Here is a 22,821-nt window from a genome sequence, read left to right as displayed (position 1 = left end):
AGCAGACAATCCACTCTTAGCAAATTAATAAAATGCTTCATGTCCCAGGATATCATGTTGACTAAGATAATATAAATAAGTTTCTGTTAATTGGACTGTTGATTTCTGTTTCCACAATACCGCCATAGATCACATTTGCTCACGGTGAGATTCCAGACTCCTCCATCTGTCAAATCCCTTCCTCCCGTCAAGTAATCATGGGCTATACATGGCTGCTTAATATTCATAATCATGTGTCACTTTGACATTTTCAAAAGGTTCCCAATCACAGTCCCTGATGGCACGCTGTACAGGCTATGCATAACAATCTTCTCCTCTGTCATCAATAATTGTAGCTATCCTCAGACAAGTCGCACGGGGGGCTGGTGTGTTGAGATGAATACGAGGCTGAATTATCACGGTAGTCGTGTTTGAATGGTTCGGCCTGGAGACGCTGGAAAGGGGATTTTATTTTTTTTATCCTCACGAGGCTGTGTTTATGTGCACTGTAAAACTCGGTCGGGAGTAATTCTGTATCCGAAAGCAGGAAAAATCACAGATAAGTCGATTGGAGAGAGTTGGTGCTACAACAGGCTGTGTGTGTGTGTGTTTGAGTGTGTGTGTGTGTGTCTCTGTGTGAGTGTGTGTGTGGGTGTGTGTGTGTGAGGTGCCACGGGAGCGAGCGGCTCTGTAGCAGACGGGACAATGTCACTGCTTGATAACATGTAGCTCACATTCCTGAGATCCCTCCAGCCTCTGCTCTATTTCCATTCTCGCTCAGCTCCTTAAGGCCGCCCTTTTTTTTACGGCTCTGTGACATTCAGCCTGTGCTCGCTTATTGCATTATCCATAGAAATCAATTTAATGCAGCCAGCCACCGATTATATGTTTCTGAATATCTTGTTATTTTGTCCTGTATTATTTTTTTCCAGCTGAATATGTTTAAGCCGAGCCCTGAGAGGTCATCTGAGAGGGGTAAATATAAAGTGCAGGGGGATGCAAGCGCTTGTCAGGAATTTATAATTTCATCCCATCTCTTGACAGGAATGGAAATGGTCCTTCACTGCAGCAACAAGGAAAGCTTACATTTTGTACAGAAATTGTGATCTTGTGATTATTCCCTCTGTTAGGACACGTTTTATAAATGTTACATATGGTAAATACGATGACTATTAAAGTTTAGATAAAAACCAGCGCTTCCTAAATCAGAGCCTAGTTCACTGTGTAACTCCATGTTTGTCTTATTATTTATTTATTTACTTTAGAACACGTTTCCACACATTTTAAGGTATTTCCACCTGTAATCTAGTGATAATAAAAAAAGATTTAAGAGACTGAAAGGGGAGTTTGGGGACAACTCATAGAGGGTATTTTATAATAAGAGATTTATTAACCTCTCTTCTTTCTGTGATTCCACTTCTTTGAATCCCCTCCAGGTCAACCCAAATTGTGAAAACAAATATCTACATTTTTCTATTCTTAGTTCCTAGAAGTCTTGAAACGCCTGTGTCGCCGTGTGGGAGGAGAAAGTCCTGGGATCGAACGTAAAACGAAGTACAAAATAATGACTCACAATTATCTCCCAGCTGCTCTGTAGTTATGTGGTTTTTACTGCGTGCCTCAGGGTAGTGCGTACAGACCCCTGAAATAACTAAAGCTGTAATTAAGGGTTCAACGTTTTCCCTGTTTTTTAAACCCAGCCCCAGACGTCGGGAATACCTCGGCTCTGACAGGAGAAGGAATGTTAACTGCAGCCGCACTGATCACATCCTGAGAAACGAGAAGGAGATGAGCGGATCGTCTGAATCCAAATAGGATTTCTAATGTTCACCGGGGCTGCTCTCCTCAGCCACCAGCAGCCAGCCCTGGTCAAGGAGCCGCTCCGCACTCAGACGGCAAACATGCTCTTCTGCTGACACCTAAAGGACAAAGTGGATTCTGTAGCTGCAGCGTAAAATCCACTATTTTCTAATCTTCAAAAAAAAAAAATCAAATAACAAAAACAGAATATTTTTATATTCAAATATTCTTTATTTAAAAATTACAATAATTCACAGTTCATTTGGGAATTACAGCACACAATACAAAAAACTTACAGAGCGTGAATTTAAACATATTGCTTTGGTTATATTAGTACCCATATATGCTTCAAATAATGTAAACCAATGAGTCAGATCGCGATGGAAATTAGAAACCGGAGCTCATGTATTTGCCTACTTTTTGAAAAGATTAACTTGATTCAAAGTGTAAAGGAAAAACACACATTGTAAATTATCTTCATGGTGAAAGGACAAGATTTTTCAAAGCACAAAACACAAGAGGATACAGCAAAAGATTGATTGTGTCAACAAGGAAATAAAATATTATTGCTGTGTAAATAAAGCAAAAAAAAAGCCATAAAAATAGTCTATAAAATATGTATACATGTACAGAGGATATCATGGAAGCCTCTGATAGTGCAGACGTGTTCAAAATCTGCTAAATGCATAGAGAAATAAGTTACAGACAACATGTTCTGCGACGGTGGCTGTGTCAACTACACAGGGTGAGGAATCTGCCCCTCGACCTCAGGCCTCTCACGTCTACAGAAGGCAAAGACGACGCAGGACACCAACGACTTCATGTTCACAAATCGCCTTTCACAGTGGTTCATTTATTTGGAAGATGCAGGTCTTTTTTTTTCGATTCTGCACATTATTAATGTCGTACTCTTGAAAATCACGCCGGACGCTCTCGCAGTCAGCTGGAGCACGGCCGCCGTGAAAGACTGCTCTCGTCAAGATAGAGATGCGTCATGAATATAAAAGGAAATTATATATATATATATATATAGAAATGCAAAAAGTCAGCACCAACTGACTGCGTCTGTGTTCACATGGCAGAAAATAGAGCAAACACTGCTTTTGATCACCAATGTGGATGTAGTGTCTGCTTTGAAAGAGGAATACAGATAAAGTGACTCACCTTAATCTTTATCTATTTCAAAGTTAATTTGATGACAAAAAGTTTCTAGTGTCTGCAAAATACATTAAAGTTCTTGTCAAAGTGATTACAGTGTATTTACTTAGCAATAAAGTATGAGTCCTGAATTAATGTAACATCAGGAACAGTATTGTAAAATACACACATTTGCTGTACTTGCAGCAAACATCTTTGACAGTAAAAGTCCTGTCCTCCATCAGACATCGGTCCAGGCCTGTTTTCAGTAATATTGCACAAAATGATAGAACATCAGAACTGTCTGGTGTTGAGTACCGCTGTGTGGTAACGTGGAAAAAGGCCTCCCATTGGATTGTACTGCAACTAGGAGAAAGTAGCCAGTAAGTGGAGGACGATGACACCGTTCAATAACTCACAAAGTCTTAAACTCTTTTCAGTGTCTTTTGGTGACACAGAAGAAATCTTTCATACATTCGTAACTTCAGTCATTTCTAAACTAATTAAATTCAGTTTTTAAGTACCGCTTACTTCAATGAGGACTCTTGAATAAATTAATCGCCTCGGCAATCACTTCAGACATTTTAGCAAGATGATTTTACCCCCATTATTCATAATCACCCTTTGACTCCACGAGTAAGAAATGGTATGCAACATCAAAAGATTTCAAAGACGAAGACTAAACGTTCTCTGTTGGCGGATTGTGACATCATCTAAGGACATTCGATACTTTTCAGGAAGCTTTTCCTGCTTGAGGCACATATACAACCTGTGGACGCCTGGGACCCTGATATTTCCAAGTCACCTGTAATATATAAAGTTTTTACCAACTACCCATTCAATTCAAAGCTATGTAACAGTCTCTATCCTCAGTGAAAGTAAGGATCTCCAACCAATGTTTAAAACTATTATTAATGATGTAAAAAAAGCAAAATTCTGATGAAAAACATCCGATGTGCAACATCCGAATGATTAATAAGATCATTTCAAAACAGCCAGCATATGAAAACATCAGTGTCAAGGCACATCCACAAACATGTGCTTTTAAGAATACTCAAATCAGTAAATATCAAAAGCTCAACGTTCCAGTGCCCTTCCATGAAAGGGCAAACAAACTATGGCGCAATGGGCCTTTTTCACGGTGGACATTTTGAAATGTCACGGTGCAAAAAAAGCACTGGTGTAAATAATAAGTGGAACGATGGCTGAATTCCATTTAGCTGCTTCAGTTCCAGGGGACCTGGTGTCGTGCGTGCTGACTCACCGTCACACAGACTTAGTCCTACTGGCACAGAGGAATAGAAGAGCAGCATAGATATCAGTTGTACCTGTACTTCTTCTATTCTTGGAGAAGAGAAGTGTTTTACTTAATTAAAAAGTAATTTGAAAGGCAACACACATGTTAATTAAGTTGTTCAAATTAAAGTTATTTCTACATGATTCACAACTTTAATTTAATTTGCTTGCTACCAATCTAAATGTATTTTAAGTTGTTAACTATTTTCTTTTCCCAGTGTACTTTAACAAAAAAATGTCTGCCATGAAAAAGGCCTAAATATTAACTTTACTCTAACCCCATTCAAAAATATCTGACATTAAAATCAGATTAACATTCTGTGAAATAGGAAAACGTTGCTGCTCGTTCTTCTGATGCCACTGAGAAGCAATAACCCGCTAAAGCTTTCTGCTATTTTGAACTCCTTGTATTAGTTCACTTGGTTTAATCCTCCGACTGCAAACAAAACCACGAGCAGCTGTACCGTGCACACTAATTCAGCCAAGCCTCTTCTGAGTCTTTATTCCAGGAGTTGGTGGATTAAACGAAAGTCCCTCTGAATATTGGAATTTCACTGGACTCGTGGAAAGTAAAGTGACTCAAATCACAAATGGCGGCGTCCACTGGAGGTTTGGAGGACACCGTCACAACGGGAAAAGCTAACCGTACCTCTAGGCTCTGCTGCTTTGATTTTCTGCCCTCTAGTGGTATAAAAATAGCTCGACGCACATTTTTAAATCGTCAGAGTAGCAAAAGCATTTTGGTTCTAGGTACTCATCTGTATGGACAAGTATTGTAAACATTTGTATATTTAAAAAAAATCATTTTAAAAGGGTTTATGAATGTACCGCATCGGTACTAACTACCTAAAAACTCTAACAGACCAAATAACCCTCGATGCACAAGATAGGGAATGTCCGATGAGGCCACATACAGTTCATGACCACATCTCCAAACATGGGGGGTGTTTCGGGCAAAGCAAACTTACGGGTGGAACCTCGTATGTTCTAGCTTGCATCAAAACGCTGTCGAAAAACAAAGTCACCTCTTTTAATGTCTGTTTAAAGAAGTGCAGGAGCCGACAGGTCAGTGGAAATTTCAAGTGCTGTTTCCTTGCTCTTGCTCAAACAGCAGCATGGCGAGCTGCGAGCGAGAGCCGAGGCCTTCCAGGTTGCTCTGAACACACCTGTGGTAGATGTCCTCGCTGAGTCTCGGGTTGCAAGTTTGGTAGCGGTACTGCTGGTGCAATGCTGGCTCCACCGCCCTGAAGACGTGCAGACCCGAGTACTTCACGAACATGTCATAGATGTCCGTGGTCTCGAGAATCTCCTCGTTCTCCTGGACGTCCGACACCATCCGCGTGCGCGTCGACATGTAGTCGGTGTTGTAAAAACAGGATTCTTCAAATGACAGGCGGTCGAATTGGCCCGCGTCCTTGATCAGATCGACCGTGGCCGGATGCGGTTGGTTGTGATAGGCCACGTCAGGATTGTAGTCCTGGAAATGGACGGGGAAGAACACCTGCCAGTTGTTTATGGAATTCATGCGACAGCGGTTCAGGAATTCAGTGTTGATATTTGTGTTGACGCCAGCCAAGAAGAACAGCGTGTCGACGGGGTGCTTCTTGGAGATGATGTCCATGAACTTGATCTGGGAAGGCGTCTCCGTCTTGACACTTATCCAAGGTATTTTCACTGTGGGATATTTGCGCTCATAAGTATTAATCTGAGTCTTTACACCGGCGAATATATCATTCTGATTCACCTGTTGCGCCTCCACCGGGTCATAAATAAATAAGAATGTTAGGATAGCATTTTCACTTGTCTCAAAGGCGTTTGAGGCAAAGACTTCAAGGAAATGCTGGACAAAGCCCTGGTCCTTCAGAGTAAGAGGTATTATGATGTGAACTCTTGTGGCTTCAGTCACATAGGGCATGGGAATTATCTCTATTTGGCTCAAAGGTCGCACCAGGTGAACCCTCTTAGTGATGGAACGGCTGTGACCTTTCTGGTTTACAACCTCCAGCTGAAGGTCCAAGGTGTACTCCATGCCCCGGACGGGGTCGAAGCGCCTGTAGCCGTTAATTAGCTGCTGCTTCTTCAGGTGTAAAACAGGCTTGTACTTCTTGTTCAGCTCTCCGACGGCCGTGTCGATGACATCAGCCACATCCATGCGGTCGATGCCACGCAGCTCACACTTGGGAGAGCCATCAATGCACAGATATATCTCCTCCTCTGTAAAGTATTCCCACTTCAACACTTCAAACCGGGATTTGGGCTCAAAAGGTGGATTGATCCCCACGGGCCACTGGGAGCTTCGGTTGCCATCAAAAGCAACAACACTCACGTTCTTTATTTCTGCCTGTGGTGAAACAAAAAGAGTTAAGACATTTACAGTTAACAACCTGTTATTCAAAAAATAACATAACGCTAAAACCTGGAGCTACAAAAGTGGAGGCCAATGAGGAAAGAGAGGCCAGGTGTGTATCTTTGACTGAAACTAAAGGTGATTTGTGACTCTTGGATATCAGCTTACCTGCAGCTTAGCGATCTCATCGTAAGTCTTCTGCAGCTCAATCTCAGTGAAGTATCTGTGCAGCCGGTACATCTGTTCAGGGTCAGAAACTGGATGGACGGTCAGAGCGTTCTTGAAATGTTCGTTCTGCTCTTTACTGGGATCAGAGTTTTTTCCCAGCTCGTAGTGGTGGTACTGCCGCTCCTGAGAAGAAACAGAGAGATCCTTTCATGAGCTGTCACAAATCTGCCATAACAAAAAGATGCCCTGGGTTATTTCAAGCTTAGTTGTTGTACTGCCTGTGCGACTTCCATTCCAATAGACTTTACATGTGATCCGGGAAGCATCTGGCTCAGCTCCACTGCAAACAGCCGGGTTTCAAACCATAATTACAAAGTGACGAGTGGACTGAGATTCACTTTTTTGAGAACAGAACACTATTGTTCTACAATAAGTTTTATTGAGTAATTTTCAGGAACTACAGTTGTTCTGGGAATATGGGCTATATTTTAATTAATTCCACCACAGGGTATATTTGTAAACTGATCATTGTTGCCTCAGGTCAGAAAAGCAACAGTTAAGGATTTAGAGGTGAAACCTGACTGGCTGACACTGGCAGCAGAATCCCACTTAAAGAGCCGGTAATTTAAACTGAAAACACAGTAACCACCTAAGGAGCTTGAGCGATTAAAAAAGTGAATCCAATCTGATCAAGCTATTAAAAGAACAAGGAGCGGAGACGCTGCTTAACTGAGCAATGAGGCCACTCTGGCAAATGTTTGCCCACAGCTCACAGCCTGTCATGGTGCACTTGGTGAAGCATTGTCAGGGCCTGATTGTCAGCAACGTTCTCTCTGAACAGAAACGTCGATCACTGGCTCTGTGTTCAAGCTCTCTCACCCTCACCAGGCCTTTTAACTTTCCCCTTGCTTATCTGCGGGGCTCTTCTGGCTCAGGGACGTTAGCGTCACCATGCAAGTCACTCTCAATTGCGAAACAAGATGGTTTCCTGCTCTGGGTCACAGCCAAGGAGGAGAAAATGGAGGCAAAAGGCATCATAACACCATAAAATATATATATCTAGACCTGTGTTTATAATGTGTCATGAGTATAGTTACATTTTGTGGTAGTTTTCTGCACAGTGCATTTTTTTAAAGGTGTCGTAAGAGACGACAAACTGTAGCATGGAGGAGTGAAAACTGCTGAATGCAGCAGACAACCACCTCAGAAGGGCACTGGGGCAGATCAAGGTGCTACTGAGCTTGTTTGACCTTAAATGCTAATGACATTACAGGAGCACAGCATGTTGACCCACAGGGGATTTTCACACCATTGAACCCAAGCAAGACTGATCTCAGCTGTGCTCGGCTTTGCCTGTTTACCCGCTGCTGGGATCAATGGAAAAGGTGGAAAAATGAAAGGGTAAAGGGTATTAGCAACCCACTCTGTTATATAAATACCACCTCTGCGCTAACATGGTAATTATAGTTTTATATAGCCTGTCTGTCAGTTTTAAGTGCAGTCCCAGAGGCCATGCATGATTTCTGCCTTGACCGGTTAGTTTCTGTTCAAGAAGGACAACCTGGGCAGTAATGTGTCACACAGCTGTTCTGAATGACAGTGTTAGAGCAGTTTTTCTTTGTAGCTGCTCATAATTCTAACTTTGTTACGAAGCAAAGAAACAGTTTTGTAAAAACAAAAAATATTTGCATCAACTAAAATGGCAAAATACACAAACACAGTCGCCAAAACATTGCCTGATTTCTTTCACCAAGATCCATGAAATTAAGAAAAATGTTGGAAAATGTCTTATCTTGCAATATTAAAGAACGGGATAAAAAATGTCCCTACCCTCTGATGTCGGATCCGCACCAAAATAATACCCACACCACATAATCCCACCAGGTTTGATGGTAATCCTGTAGTTTGTGTAATCTTTCTTACAAACACACAAACAGCCAGGGGTGAAAACATGACCTCCTGGGCTGAGGTAATGAAAGGACACAATCTTTTACTTGTGGTGAGGATTACATTCGACCTACCTCATATTCACTGACACAGTTTGTGTTGGTGTAATCGATGATGCATCTCCCGAGCCACTCGTCAGGCCTGGCGCTCAGGATATCGTTCCTACAGTTTTCCAAGAAGGGCTGGAGTCGCAGGAGCAAGGAACGCGACAGGAGGTACCCGAACCCCCCGTAGCAATACTTCCCTTCCATCTCCCCGCCGATGAACTCCTCAGGACTCCCCATGTAAAGCTCCCTCTCCATACTCAGGTGATCAACCAGGGTCTTGATCCTGTCAGCCTCCGTGTAGGTGTCGTCTTGGACGAAGTAAAACCAGTCGTACTCATTGATGTAATGGTCTAAAATATATCTGATGGTCTGGAACATGTTCCAGATCAGTCTCTCGTCTCCATGGGAAACCACAAACATGCCGTGGGGAACTTTGCGGTTGCGCATGCCGGTGAAGAAGATGACAGAGTCCAGGTGATGGCTGATGGTGCGATTGACGGCTACACCCATGGTGTTGATGGTGTTTTTGGATGTCAGGACCCCGACAAACAGACGCTCACGTATCCCCAACTCTGTGCTTATGTACCTCGCCCTGAAAGAAACATTAAAAAAAGCTGCTGATTAAGACAAACCTCCACCAACATGTCTCTGGAGCGTCTCAGTCGTCCAGGTCAGGGTATCTTCATCCAGGAGGCTAGTTCAGCTCTGAGCCTCAGAACTGAAGAAGCCTCTCGGATGTGAGGTACGTAAACTTGCACAGCTTCTGAAGAGTCCACCAACAAGGATCCACCTTACAGTCACATCATTATTATTTTAACTTTCAGGTATAGCTAATTGATTGGCTGTAGAATAAATGGGAATAATAACTGAATGAAAACCCCAGTTTATCGAAGGAGAAAGAGACAGAAATCTGTGGTTTGGTCCAAAAAGTGTCATGGAAATTGTTATTTCTGTTGATACACAAGACTAACAAGACTAACCAGACTAACCAAAGGCCCTGTTGAGGTAAACATGTAAGAACTCGTCAATCAAACATGACCAAACCTAACTTGAATTTGAATGTTACACTGTACAATGCATCAGTCAGGGCTAGGGTTACAGATCTAGATATATAGTTTAGTGGATTAAAAGAAAGCGAATGGGTAAATATTTGGATAAACTATGAATATCTCATAATTTTTCAAGCAAAAGTTCGAGGATGTGACACTGTTCTTTTCTTACATGATAATAAATGAAATACATTTGGTTGAACCAAAGACATTTGGGCTCTGGATGGTTGTGCTGGTTATTTTTACCTCCTTTTTCACATTCCAATGATTGAATCAATCCAGAAAGCAAAGCTCTGATCCATAATCGTCAGACCAATAATGAACGTGTATTTTGTGTCAGCTGTACCTCCTACTGTACAAACTGCAGCCTGGCATCGATTCGAAAAGGGGGGTTTGACACTTACAGCGCTGACCTCAGCAGAACTCTTCTGTGAGGAAAAGCGTTTCTCAGAAATGTTGTGAAATGCAACCACTGTGGTTGTGAGGGCTAACATTCACACAAGGGCTCTATCCAGGAAATCTTGGACGTGTTTGCCTGTTTACAAAGAAAATGTTGAGTCAGGTTGCCTTCAGCATGATGTGTGGGAGTCAAATATGTATTTGATATTATCTCTTTGGCATTGAATCATCGGAGGCCAATGACATGTCATACAAAAGAAGAAGAAAAAAGCCTTTGGTAAATAAAAACTTAGTTCGCTTTTTTTATACTGGATGTATATATTATGTTGTATTAAACTTATATTGCACCATCTAATTAGTTGTATTTACTTTATCTACTTCCTGGGATAATATATTTAGTTACTCTTGTCTTTTTCTTTTAAAGGTTTTATTATTTGTGGTTTAGAAACAGTCATTCTGATCATTTAGTTTATAATTATTGTGATGTATCAGAGTTAGTTAGTCAGCTTTACATATTATGTTGTGTTATACTTATTATTCTAGTTGACTCTATCATGTGAAGTTTGAATGATAACGTTATATTGTTTGTTGTGTTTTACTAGCTTATAATGTTGTATTGTGCTTGGTTATAATTGTGATTGACTTCTAACTGAGGATCTTTTTGTGTGAATTCATAAGTTGACATGACTACCAGGTTCACCTGTACACCCAGTGAGATGTACACACACACACACACACACACACACACACACACACACACACACACACACACACACACACACACACACACACACACACACACACACACACACACACACACACACACACACACACTCACACTCACCATCATCATCATCAGTAGTTACACAGCGGCCTGCTGCACTGTAACACACACAACTTGGTACATGTGTGTATTCAGTCATGTATGTACAGTGTTCTACGGGTACAGTGTGTATTTACAGTGAGCTGACCAGGGGGACACACACTGACCTGAACACTTTCTTGGGGGCGCCCTGCTGGACTTGTTTGTACGGGACGATCCTGGGTTCGAACTGCTCCTCGGACTCCCCCTCGCCGAGGCTGGAGATGGAGCTGGGCTTCCGGGCTCCTCTGAGTTGTCCGTCCGGCGCCGCGGTCACGTCCTCCGCCCCGGCCGCGCGACACGCTTCGTCCGTCCAGTTCACGCTCAGCAGACTCAGCGTGAACCCCAGAGAAATGCCGACGATCACCGGGCCAACAGACCGCAGCACCGACATCAACGCCGAGAACCTCATCTTGTGCGTCGGGCTCCTGTCTCCACCAGCCGCGGGTAGCCTCCGCCAACAGCCCGAAGAAGAAGCCTCTGGTCCCGGACAGGTCAACCACACATGGAGTCCGAGGCCGAGCAGCCGTCTCCACTCTCCACTTCAGGGAAAAAGATGCGGCGCCTTCCTTGAAGTTTAAGCAGGGTTGTTACGTGTCAGTGCCGCGGCTTCATGGCTCCTCCCCGGCAGGACGCTGGCGGAAGGCGAGGGTCTAGTTTCAGGAAGTGTGGATGGACTCAAGCTGCGCGGGGCGGAGGGATATTCAACGATACTTAACGAGGGGGAAATGTGAACTTGAACGTAACCGAAGTCCCTGTGTCCTTCCGAGGCCCCTGTTCATTTATACTGTCGCTTCAAGATACTGTATTTCTGTAAGTTTTAAATATCGCTGTGGTCGTTTATTTGTTACAGATAAGGAAATAACAACATGGACAAATTCAAACCATTATATTTGTTAGTATATATATATATTATATGATAAGATAACATAATCCTTTATAAATCTGACAATCAGGACATTTGCAATAGAACAGCAGCAAGAGTAAAAACATAGGCATCTGTAAGTAAAAATAAGTTACATGCAATACTTAGGTGTAAGGATAATAATACTTAAGTGTAATGCTGTGGACACAAATTAATGCTGTGTTTTTTTAAGCTTTCAGATTACTGCAACCCTTAAGGTTCAGTGAGTAGAATTTAGTGACATCTAGTGGTGAAGTTGCATGTTGCAGCTGAATACCCCTCACCTAACCTCCCCTACAAAACATGAAAGAGAACCTGTGTTATCCTTCAGTTGTTATCAAAACTCAGAAGGTGTTAATTTTGTCCAGTTTGGACGACTGTTAAAAACATGGCGGCCCCCGTAGAGAGGACCCGCTCCCGATGTGAATATAATGTATTTAGATATAAAGGGCCCATTCTAGGGTAAATAAAACAACAATTCGTACAATTTAGGTAATTTAGGGTCCTATCAGTGAAAACATGAGATGATTATTTTCTGTTCAATCTCTGCCAATAGATCCCTTTCATCTTAATCTGGACCTTTAATACAGTTATTAACTTTTGTTCCATTGTCATTGGATATGTATTTGCTAGTAATGTGCAATATTTGCAACTTACACTACTACACCCTTAAGTCTTAGTAAAAGTAATATTCTAACATTGCCCTTGCTTTTCCCCCCTATTTCTCAAAGTTGTCATTTTATGGCAGTGTCATCAATATTTGGAATCTTCTTTGGTCTTCATAAAGATTCAGTTTACTTCTGTTCGTTTATATTTAATCTATGCTATCTCTGTTTGGGTATGTGCATGTTTAGTTAGGATAAGATTTAATTAATTATGAAAGAAAGGTTTTCACCAAAGATGCTCAGTAGACATACAGCATGTACATATAGATTCATTTTTATACTTTCTATACTTACATAAATAAGATGACAATAGAAATATACAATGTGTAGAACAGAGGTGCAAATAGCTGTATGTAATATCAATTTCCCAGAGAGTTTCGCCATCGCTCTCTGCAGCTGCTCCATGTTCATATCAGTGATGATCAACTTTCAGCCCATCCATCATACTTTTCCCTATCAGCCTCGGTGTTATTCACACAGGTGCCAGGAGCACTCTGCTTTATGCTCTTCTCAGTCAATGCTTCAAACAGAACGTTATCTGCTTAAAACTCCCTGCCTCTGATCTCACCCAGTTCACTAAGACCTCCATCATCCCCCCTTCCTGAGCCCCTGATCCACGCGCACTGAGCAACATCAACAGCAGAATATAAGAGAACTCCTCATTAGGCATTTACAGGTCTCAACACTGGTGCATTTGCAGAATTGGCACGTTTTAATGTTCTCTATGCAGCTGTATTAATTAAGTCAAGTATTTGTGATTGGCAGTTTGAATAGGATAGAAGGGGATGAATCAATAAGGCCTTTGTGCTGGTGAGATGGTGCAATGTATTACAAGCTGGTTTACTTTCTTTGTATGCATTACATGAAGTCACAGCTTTACATGTATGGTGTTTGAACATGCGTTTATAGACAAGAACACCCTCAAATGTATTGATATCTCTAAATGTGAAGGGGAACCTGTGACTATTATAAGTCTAATTTAAGTGAATAATTTTGTCTTGCTTAATGTCATCACTTTAATGCCGCTTTTACACTGAAATGGAAATATTTAAACGTGAAATTCCCTTTTTAGGACACTATGATTGTCTTTTACACTTAATTTGATTTCAAAGTGAAATTAGTAGTTGTATCCCCCTCTTGTGCCCCCTAGTGGTGATCTAGACACACACCTCAATTGTTTTTTATTCAGATTGATTGAATATGATACAGGGTTACAGGCACTAATGAATACATAATTTCATTTGACATGAAAAGTATTTTGGTTTCCAAATAAGATATACAATGGAAAATTACATGTTTGTGTTTTAAAGAAAAGTCAATGGAAAGTCAGCTAGTTTCATAACATACATAGCTTTCTCCTATTAAATATTATTTTAAAGAAGTCCTTAAAAGCTGCCCAAGATTGTCTGTATGCCAAGTTTCAGAATAACATACAAATCCTCCTCCTCAGGGGTTAACATTAAATGTGAAATATTAGTCATTGTCTCAACTTTACTACTGAAATATAACATGTAGTGATTTTGCAGGTATTTACACAGGAAACAGCCAAAAGTTATCAGACTCTGCTTTATGAAATCTAACTCAAGAATAACAAGGAGGGAAAGCGTTATGGTCCGGGACAATTCAGGGAATGGGAAGACTGACCTTCAGTGGTCTACTCAACTCTCTAGACGGAGTGGCTTCATCTGAGGCCATAATAGTTTTTATGACCACCAACTTCATTAGCAGGTCATTCATCTCAATTTTTCAAATAAATGTAACTCAATTTTTCAAATACAATTAACTCGAATATTTAGGTCAGTTTAACTCAATTTTTCAAATAAATTTAACTAAATTTTTCAAATAAATTTAACTCAATTTTTCAATAAATTTGACTCAAATATTTAAACCTGTGCCTTTTTCCCCTCCTCCTCTCTCTTTTTCTCCTTTGATGACTATGGTTACAGATGATTATGTCATCAAAGGTGCCTTCATAATTAAGGAGAGCTGTATTCCAAGACACAGCCACCGCTCCAGCTTGATCCTGTAGAGGATAGTCCAGGTCCTCATCATTAGAGAATTCAGACTCAGAATCAAGACAAAGAATTGCCTCCTCATTTTCGTCATCTTGTTCTTCATGCACCTTAAGTCTGAAATGATTGAAGTGACCAGCCATACTAACACTCTGTATAAATACAATTTAAAGAATATATTTTCAAATGCATATCAATCAGTATATTAAGTGTATACTGTTATATTCCGAGTTTTATTTTGTTGATCTAGCTATGGTCAGCATTGCAATTAGTATGGTACAAATTTGTGCTTCTTTGTAAAATAAGACTAACATGCATCAGATGTGCAAAAAGCAGTTGTGTGAAATGAATGATATGTGTTCCGTAGTGAACACCTACCATTCAGCAAAACATATTTATCTTCACAAGACAGTTACTTCCTTCATAAAAAAAGTTGATTTATTTATTAATTCTGGTAAGAAACTAAGTCAGTGCCCCTTTCTCCCACGTTTATCGCGAACCCTTAAACGCAGCAGTGTAGGTGTCCTTACAGTTGCCTGAGAAGAAACAGCAACTCTCAGCAGCAGCAGCGCTTCCGTCCGTCCGTCAATCTTTGGACTTGTCCGTCACACGCCGAGCTGCGGTGAACCTCTCGTCTCCAGGCTGTAGCCGCCTGCGCCTCCGTCCCGTGTGTCCTCAGACGCAGTCATGGAGTGTCGCGTGCTGTCCATTCAGAGTCACGTTGTCAGGGGATACGTCGGGAACAAGTCGGCATCGTTTCCTCTGCAGGTGAGAACTGGAAACTGCTGCTGGGGAGGGGGGGGGAACCAGTTCAGTCTGTTCTGCTGGGGAGGGGGGGGAACCAGTTCAGTCTGTTCTGCTGGGGAGGGGGGGGGGGGGGACCAGTTCAGTCTGTGCTGCTGGGGCGGAAAACCACCAGGAGAACAGTGAAAGATGTAAAGTTCCACTTCCTGCTTCGAGAGAGGAGTCATGCATTCAATATAACGGTGTATTAAACAACACTTCCCCCTGCTCCTTGAAAACACCACAGGCCATTTGTTTATATTATGTGCTTTCAGTCACTAATCTTAATCGGGTAGTGGCTGTAAAATAGCTTAGGGATTAGCAAATGTGCTGTTTTATAAATGAGGGAAATGCCCCTTTGCAAACAGCATGTTCACCATATTGTTGTCAGGTTGTCTTTTACTATTTCAACTAGTCCTCACCCGGGGAAGCTACAGGTAGCAAACCATCAAACGAGAAAGACCGGTAATATGTATGGGTCTGTGAGTCCAGGGCAGATGATCATAGTGTAATAATGAGGGGACTGACTTCTCTGTTAGTTACCATCAGTTAGAGCTTTGTTGTTGACCATGTTCATCCCTTTATGGCCACAGTTTATCATCTTCTAATAGCTCCAATAAGAATTGATATTGTGATCACAGTATTGTGTTGACAGTGGATATATTTGTGAAATGATCTAAATCAGGGGTTCCCAAATCTCTTCAGCCCCTGAGACCCCATTATCCTAAAGTATATTGACTTGACAAATAGTGAGCTTCATGCACACGTCACAATGTGTCCTGTTTTTCTAAATTGACCTTAATGCGACTGATGCTTCCTCTAATTTGTCCTCTTCACCGTAGAGGTCATGTGGGGGACAAAGCAAATCAGAAGGCTAACAACATGTGATTTCTAAATTGTATTTGTAATTCTTCAACCCCTTCTCTCAGACATTGCTCTGTTTAACTCTTTAACTTGTTTTTATCTCTTTTGTCAGGTGCTGGGCTTTGAAGTGGACTCTATCAACTCCGTCCAGTTCTCCAATCACACAGGTTGGCTCAGTGATTTCATGCGCGCATGACAGATTCTCAGCACTTGGTTGTAATGCACTGTAAATGACAGGAACACATCAGATAGTAAAAGAGCAGAAAACAAATACTAGAAGCTCATATAACCAGTGCAAGTTAGGAAATCTTTTGTTATCCACGACAATGATCAGAAATAGATACATGTTAGAAGCAGTGATTTTTTTTTTAGGAGTTAAACAACTTGTAGGAGATTTGGAAACAATGAAGACAAACAAACCCTTTTGATCACATGAGGACTCCACTGTGAATCTTAACCAGGCCTTTTAGGTGTCGGGGCAAAGGTGCAATGTGCAGAGTTACTCACTGTCAGTGTAATTTGCCTTGTTTGTGTAAACACCTTTTGATCAGACTCGGTGGAATACAGTCACATCAGTGTGGTCCAATCAGAAAGTTAAACCCCATCTCCTCACAGTTTACAAAACGACATAGTCCAGATGGGACCAGGTCCATTTGAGTATGTTGTGTCATATAGATACTGTTGTGAATCATTTACTTTTTAATTTTTATAGTTCAAACAGTTAAAGAACAGCTGATGCATAGTTCAACACTTGAGCAGTCAATAATCTGCTCTGTAAGGAGACTACAATAGATAGAATACCTTTTTAAAATGAGTCTCAAATATGTTATAATAATGTTACAGGGTTCCGTGAGGACCAATATAAAGACAGTTGCCTCATTGTTTAGATGCATTGTGACAGAAGTTCATGTTAATTCAACTTATATAAGTGGATATTATCTTAGGCTATCATTTAAATAGATAATAAATGCAGTAAAATCATTACAATGGAGATATTGTACACAAGGTAGATTACCATACAGTTAACAGACTTGTTTGATGGTCTGGATTTTTAAAACCTCTTGTATTACGTCTCTGTCACTTGTTCAAGTAAAGAAGTTTTGAGTTGGCAGAAGTCGTTTCTGTCAATCCTGTCGATCATATGTGGAGGTTGATGAAAGACTGAGATCTTTACCTCCTGCCTGTTGGTTTACATTAATCAGTAACTCTATGGTCAGAATCCCACAGATATACAGTGTTAGTCATTTTGAGTAGTCGGGCAGTCAAAATGTCAACGTCTAAAATAACACGTGAACGTCAGAAAAAACACGTGACACTTTACTTCTCAGGATTATGATCTGAAACCCATGGGCCGAAGTATGTGAAAAATGTGCTTTCACCACAGGTGCAGTAAACATGATTTAAACATCAGCTCCTCTGACTGGGAGAACTGCTCAGTGACCAGGCTGCAGTCCTACTCCGAGTTCATTCTAGTTTGAGTAAACAACATTAATATTCATAAAGTTCGACCATCAGTGGGGGCATTAATGTTCATATTCCCCTCTAACTCCAACCAATGCCTCTTCTTGTGAGCTGTGAGTTTGCTTTATTTTAAGTTTCCTCTGCAGTAGGAGCAGCTTTTCAGGATCTGTTCTAGGTTAAGGTTGAGAGGGGACAAACACAGTGGGAATCTAGCAACCAGGACACAAGCATCCCATTGAGTCGGGGTGGAGGCCCCGTTTGGCCCTGGACAGCACACAGAGGAGGGACCACAGCTGAGGGAGAGTGGGGGATGGGAAGACAGAGCGAAGAGCGAATGTTTTCTTAGATTTTCTTAAATTTCATCACAGCTGGGATGATACAGTGAAGCTGTGTTTGTATGAGTTTAAGTAATACAAAAGCTTGTTTGTCATGGTTTCCCAATGACTCAAAAAGAAAAAGTTTTGAGTTCAAAATTCGAAGTCTTTGACCTTTGAAAAAGCTTGAATCCTTAAATCTACATTTGTCTCATCACAATGTTACAGCAGCATTTTCTTTTAGCTGATGTTTTTGCACATTTCAGCTCTTGTGTATGTGTACAAGTTTTTTTATTGAAATCCAAACAGCATTTGATCCAAATGTCCTGTATCTCCTGATTGTCAGGCTACTCCCACTGGAAGGGACAAGTGCTGACAGCAGAGGAGCTGAACGTCCTGTATGAGGGCATCAAGCTCAACGAGGTGAACCACTATGACTACATCCTCACAGGTCAGTCAACGCATGATAACGTCGATCCTGAGCAGCTGCAGAAGCTACAATAAGTCAACTAGACCTAATTTTCGTTTTGCCTTCTTACTCAAGGTTACAGCAGGGACACGTCCTTCCTGGGAACGGTGGTTGATATTATTCAGGAGCTGAAGCAAGCCAATCCGAGCCTTGTATATGGTAAGTGTGAAATTGTATTTTTCAAATTAGAAGGAAGGATGTTGCTTTTCTGAAAACATTTTTTGATTAATGTTCTTCCAAATCTGAATTTGAGTTTTATTCTCCACAGTTTGTGATCCTGTTATGGGTGACCAAGGTGCTATGGTAAACACTGAATTCCCATACATCTTACTTCCACATCATTGATAACACTTGTATCTGTGTGTTCTTTTGAGGCACACATTTCACAAACACTTTATTCAGTCTCTAAAACTAACTTCCAGGAATCATGATAATGTTTGGTCATGCAGCTTTTCTCTAACAGGGGTTACTTTTCTTTTTAGTATGTTCCAGAGGAACTTTTGCCAGTCTACAAAGACAAAGTAGTGCCTTTGGCTGACATCCTCACCCCCAACCAGTTCGAAGCAGAGTGAGTTCACCTTTTGACATCATCACTGAAGAAAGTACAGAATTATCAATGCAATCTGTCTGTCATTACTATTACATCTGAATAACATTTGTTTTTCCACAGGCTATTAACTGGGAGGAAAATCCAAACAGAGGAAGACGCTCTTGAGGTAAATATCATGAGCAACTCCAGTTTTTCGCTGCATTTGGATTTAATTTGCGTCACCAAGAAGCAAAATATTTGAGAAAATGAGACCGTATATATTTTCCAGGTGATGGAGCTTCTTCATAAAATGGGGCCGGACACTGTGGTCCTCACCAGTACGGACCTGCCATCAAAACTTGGGGACCAGTTCCTTGTGGCCCTTGGGAGCCAAAAGATAGGTAAAGGGCCAGAACAATTATCTCCCAAAAGACTTCTTTCTTTTAGCCGTTAAGGAGAAATTAGATTTGGTATTTAGTTTTCTTAGCGGAGAAAATTATTGTACGTACTCAATGAAGGTAAACAAGGCAAAACTATGTAATTAATGGGGATGAGATGCTATTTAGCATAATAACACTGTGAAGTTCAACTACATAACAAGCCACTAATGCTTAGTGCTGTTTAATCACTGCCCCTGCCAACTTTGATATCACTCCGCCGTCTGTTTTCCTCACTGCAGTGAAACCAGATGGGACCAAGACCACTCAGAAAATCTGCATGGACATCCCCAAAGTGGATGCTGTATTTGTGGGGACAGGAGACCTTTTTGCCGCCATGTTGCTTGCCTGGACTCACCTTCACCCCAAGGACCTGAAGGTCTGCAACACATTTGTCTTTTCAGTCAAACAGTTAAAGAAATCTCATCAATCTTGTTGCACTGTGTAATTAATATATTCCACCTAAATGTAAACAAGTCTCTCTTCTGTTTTCACAGGCCGCCTGTGAAAAGACTTTGTCAGTGATGCACCATGTCATTAAGAGGACCATTGCTTACGCCAATGGTAGATCACTGTCTCTCTTCTTGGATATGATTGTTGTTATTTTTGTTTACGTGACATGAAGGAACAGTGCTTGCTACCTTTTGCTGTATATACGTTTTAAGTCAAACAGTAGTAATGTCTGCCACTATTGTGATTCATGATGTGGTCACTAGTAGTATCTCAAAGAAATAATGTTCACACACAGATTATAATAATCCACATTGTTTTTTCTATAGTGATGTATCTATTACAAGTAAATAACATTTTGAGGAAGGCAAATAAGTAATGTAATAACTCTTTTCATAAATAACTCTTTACAGTATTTATAGAGAACAGGATTTAAATTTGACTGCAAGTTTGACCCCAGGGTTATTGCAGGATATTAAAAAGTCATTTTTAAGTAATTTTAGGGCTTGGAAATTATGTCACTATATATAAATGCATATTGGCAGGTCTTAATGTTTAAGCCCATTTAAAATTACTTGCTTCACAATTAAAAATTAGCTGTAATAAAACTACAAACGATACCAACGTGGAACTGATAATGTATAGTCTGTACCTGTGAGATATCTTGGTATTTTGAGTGTTATTCTGTACTAAGCCACTTCACTTTATCTTCAATTATGATGGAGTATAAATATTTCTGGGTCTCTGATATTCCTTTATATCTGTTGTCTTAAATTTCATTATTTATGGTCGCAAAAGTCTTACATTTAACTTGTTGAAACATGCAGAGACCCTGGACCAGTAAGTCGGTCCAAAACCCTGGTGATTTACTTAAGCCTCTCTTTTTATCTTTCAGAGGTCGCTGGTCCCGGGAAAAGGCCCAGTCCTGCACAACTGGAGCTGAGAATGGTTCAGAGCAAAGCCGACATCGAGAATCCTGCCATCGTAGTGGAAGCAAAGGTTTTAGAAAAGTCCTCTCAATGAAGGCAGTAGCATTGTGTGTGTGAACATTCACATCGTGCTGGTACGAATCGGATTAGAATCTGGGCGCTCCGCCAGACACATGTAGGATTTTCACGTCAAAGACTGTCACATGTCTCAGCCTTACTCTCTGAGGGAGTACTACTATGTTTTGGGCTCAGAAGGATTTGTTGTATGCACATACTGGAATCACTGCCATGTGTCTGTAATATGGCCTTTTTAGATGGTACCTACTATGATCAAGATTATTTTGTGCGATAAAAACGTTTAATCTTGTTTAAAGGTTCAGTGTGTAAGATTTAGTGATATCTAGTGGTGAAGTGTCATGTTGCAGCTGATACCCCTGCCCTAGGTTTAGATGTTTCGATTTTACAATCTGGGCTACTCTAAAGACCTGGCGGCCTCCACAGAGACGACCCATTCCTGATATAAATACACATATATATATATATATATATATATATGTATAAGTATTTAAATCTAAAGGGCCCATTCTGGGGTAATGAAAACCACAATTCGTAAAATTTGGATGAAACACACTAGTGAAAACATCACTAGGAATATTTTATATTCAGTTTCGGCCAAATGACCCCTTTCCCCTAAATCTTACACACTCACCCTTTAAGCTGAGGAGAAAATACACAACTCCAGTGTCTTCTTGTTTTGGTTAGGATAGTTAGTCAGCCTTCATAACGTGTACTTAAAGTGTGATGCTCACAAGGCATTATAAGCACAGCCGTGTTCTATAATATATTATCAAAAACATGTGTTAGGTCAGAAGTAATACACAATGCAGAAGCAAAGAGGTCTCAGTCCCCTGGTTGGGAAGGAAAAAATGGTAAATATACCAACCATTCTAATCATAGTGATGATGTCAATGTCCTTTTACCGCATTGTGACTTTTCTGAAATTGTGATAAAGATATGAACGCATGCAGTGTGCTTATATTGCACTTGGGTGTTTATCATGCACTTTAAGTCCTTAAACATTTAAGATTGGATGCATTAGCCAATATGAATTAACATCAAGTTACGTGATTTCAAACTTATTTTTGTAGTGCAATTTCTTTTCCATGGTTACATAAAATACAATGTCTGTAATTGCTGAGGTAATGTAACTTCCATTTCATGCAATGAGTATGTAGTCTTTAAAGTTTTAATTAACGCAAATGATGTGACTTTGTTTTGTTTTAGAGAAATCGTTACTTTACTGATTATTCATGAATCTAGGTTGTCTAAGATTTTTTCAAACTGTTTTTGACCTCCTTTTTTAAATTATGCAATGCTTTCTTGAACTAGCGGATGTGTTACATGTTAGTTTAATGTCTTAAGCATCTCAAATTGAGGTATTTGCACAGATAATCTTTAAAATATTTACTAGTTATTTTCATGTTTGACTTTTTGTCATGTCTCAAGAAAAGAGTCGGTTATATGAGACCATGCTGTGTAATAGCCTTAACAGGGTTAGGAAGGAGAAAGAAGACATTGGTTGTGAATGTTTTTTGTGTCCCGATAGCTGAGCACCAACAACACATAATATTAGAAAGTCAAGTGCCAAACCTTGAACTGCTGCTCTGATCTAGATGAATATGAGAAAAAGAATAATAAATGATTAATCTTTTACTGAAACTGTGTTTTGATATCCATCAATTATCTATAGCACTTATCTTTTGAGAGGTGGGGAGCTGGAGCTAATCCCAGCATGTACTGATGATTAATATTATCAATTAGTATTATTTAATCATTGTTAGGTTTCAAGATAACCCTCCTGGGGGTGCAGTGTTTCTCTTTACTGAAACCTTTTTGCTTTATGTATAATCGATGCAGAAATATAATCCTCAAATTAGGTTCACTTTGAATAGTGCTATTGATATTGGGTGGTT

The 22,821-nt window shown here is 40.5% G+C and overlaps 2 protein-coding genes across 2 annotated transcripts; one reads left to right on the top strand and one right to left on the bottom strand.

The window, feature by feature from the left end:
* Positions 1–1,989: 1,989 nt before the first annotated feature.
* On the bottom strand, positions 1,990–11,681 carry chpfa (chondroitin polymerizing factor a). The gene is made up of 4 exons (XM_053439139.1): positions 11,160–11,681; positions 8,749–9,313; positions 6,728–6,910; positions 1,990–6,553 (listed from the first exon to the last, which is right to left on the bottom strand). The coding sequence occupies exons 1-4, from the start codon at positions 11,441–11,443 to the stop codon at positions 5,291–5,293; spliced, it is 2,295 nt and encodes a 764-aa protein (XP_053295114.1). The 5' UTR covers positions 11,444–11,681; the 3' UTR covers positions 1,990–5,290.
* Positions 11,682–15,140: 3,459 nt separating this feature from the next.
* LOC128455466 (pyridoxal kinase) lies at positions 15,141–22,567 on the top strand. Its single transcript, XM_053439138.1, has 11 exons — positions 15,141–15,380; positions 16,372–16,426; positions 18,381–18,485; positions 18,579–18,662; positions 18,772–18,806; positions 18,986–19,071; positions 19,174–19,219; positions 19,322–19,433; positions 19,712–19,848; positions 19,967–20,033; positions 20,815–22,567. The coding sequence occupies exons 1-11, from the start codon at positions 15,300–15,302 to the stop codon at positions 20,940–20,942; spliced, it is 936 nt and encodes a 311-aa protein (XP_053295113.1). The 5' UTR covers positions 15,141–15,299; the 3' UTR covers positions 20,943–22,567.
* The last annotated feature ends 254 nt before the right edge of the window (positions 22,568–22,821 follow it).

This window comes from Pleuronectes platessa, chromosome 14 (genome assembly GCF_947347685.1).
Source record: "Pleuronectes platessa chromosome 14, fPlePla1.1, whole genome shotgun sequence".
NCBI classification, from domain to species: domain Eukaryota; kingdom Metazoa; phylum Chordata; class Actinopteri; order Pleuronectiformes; family Pleuronectidae; genus Pleuronectes; species Pleuronectes platessa.
This window is presented reverse-complemented; position numbering and strand designations above follow the sequence as displayed.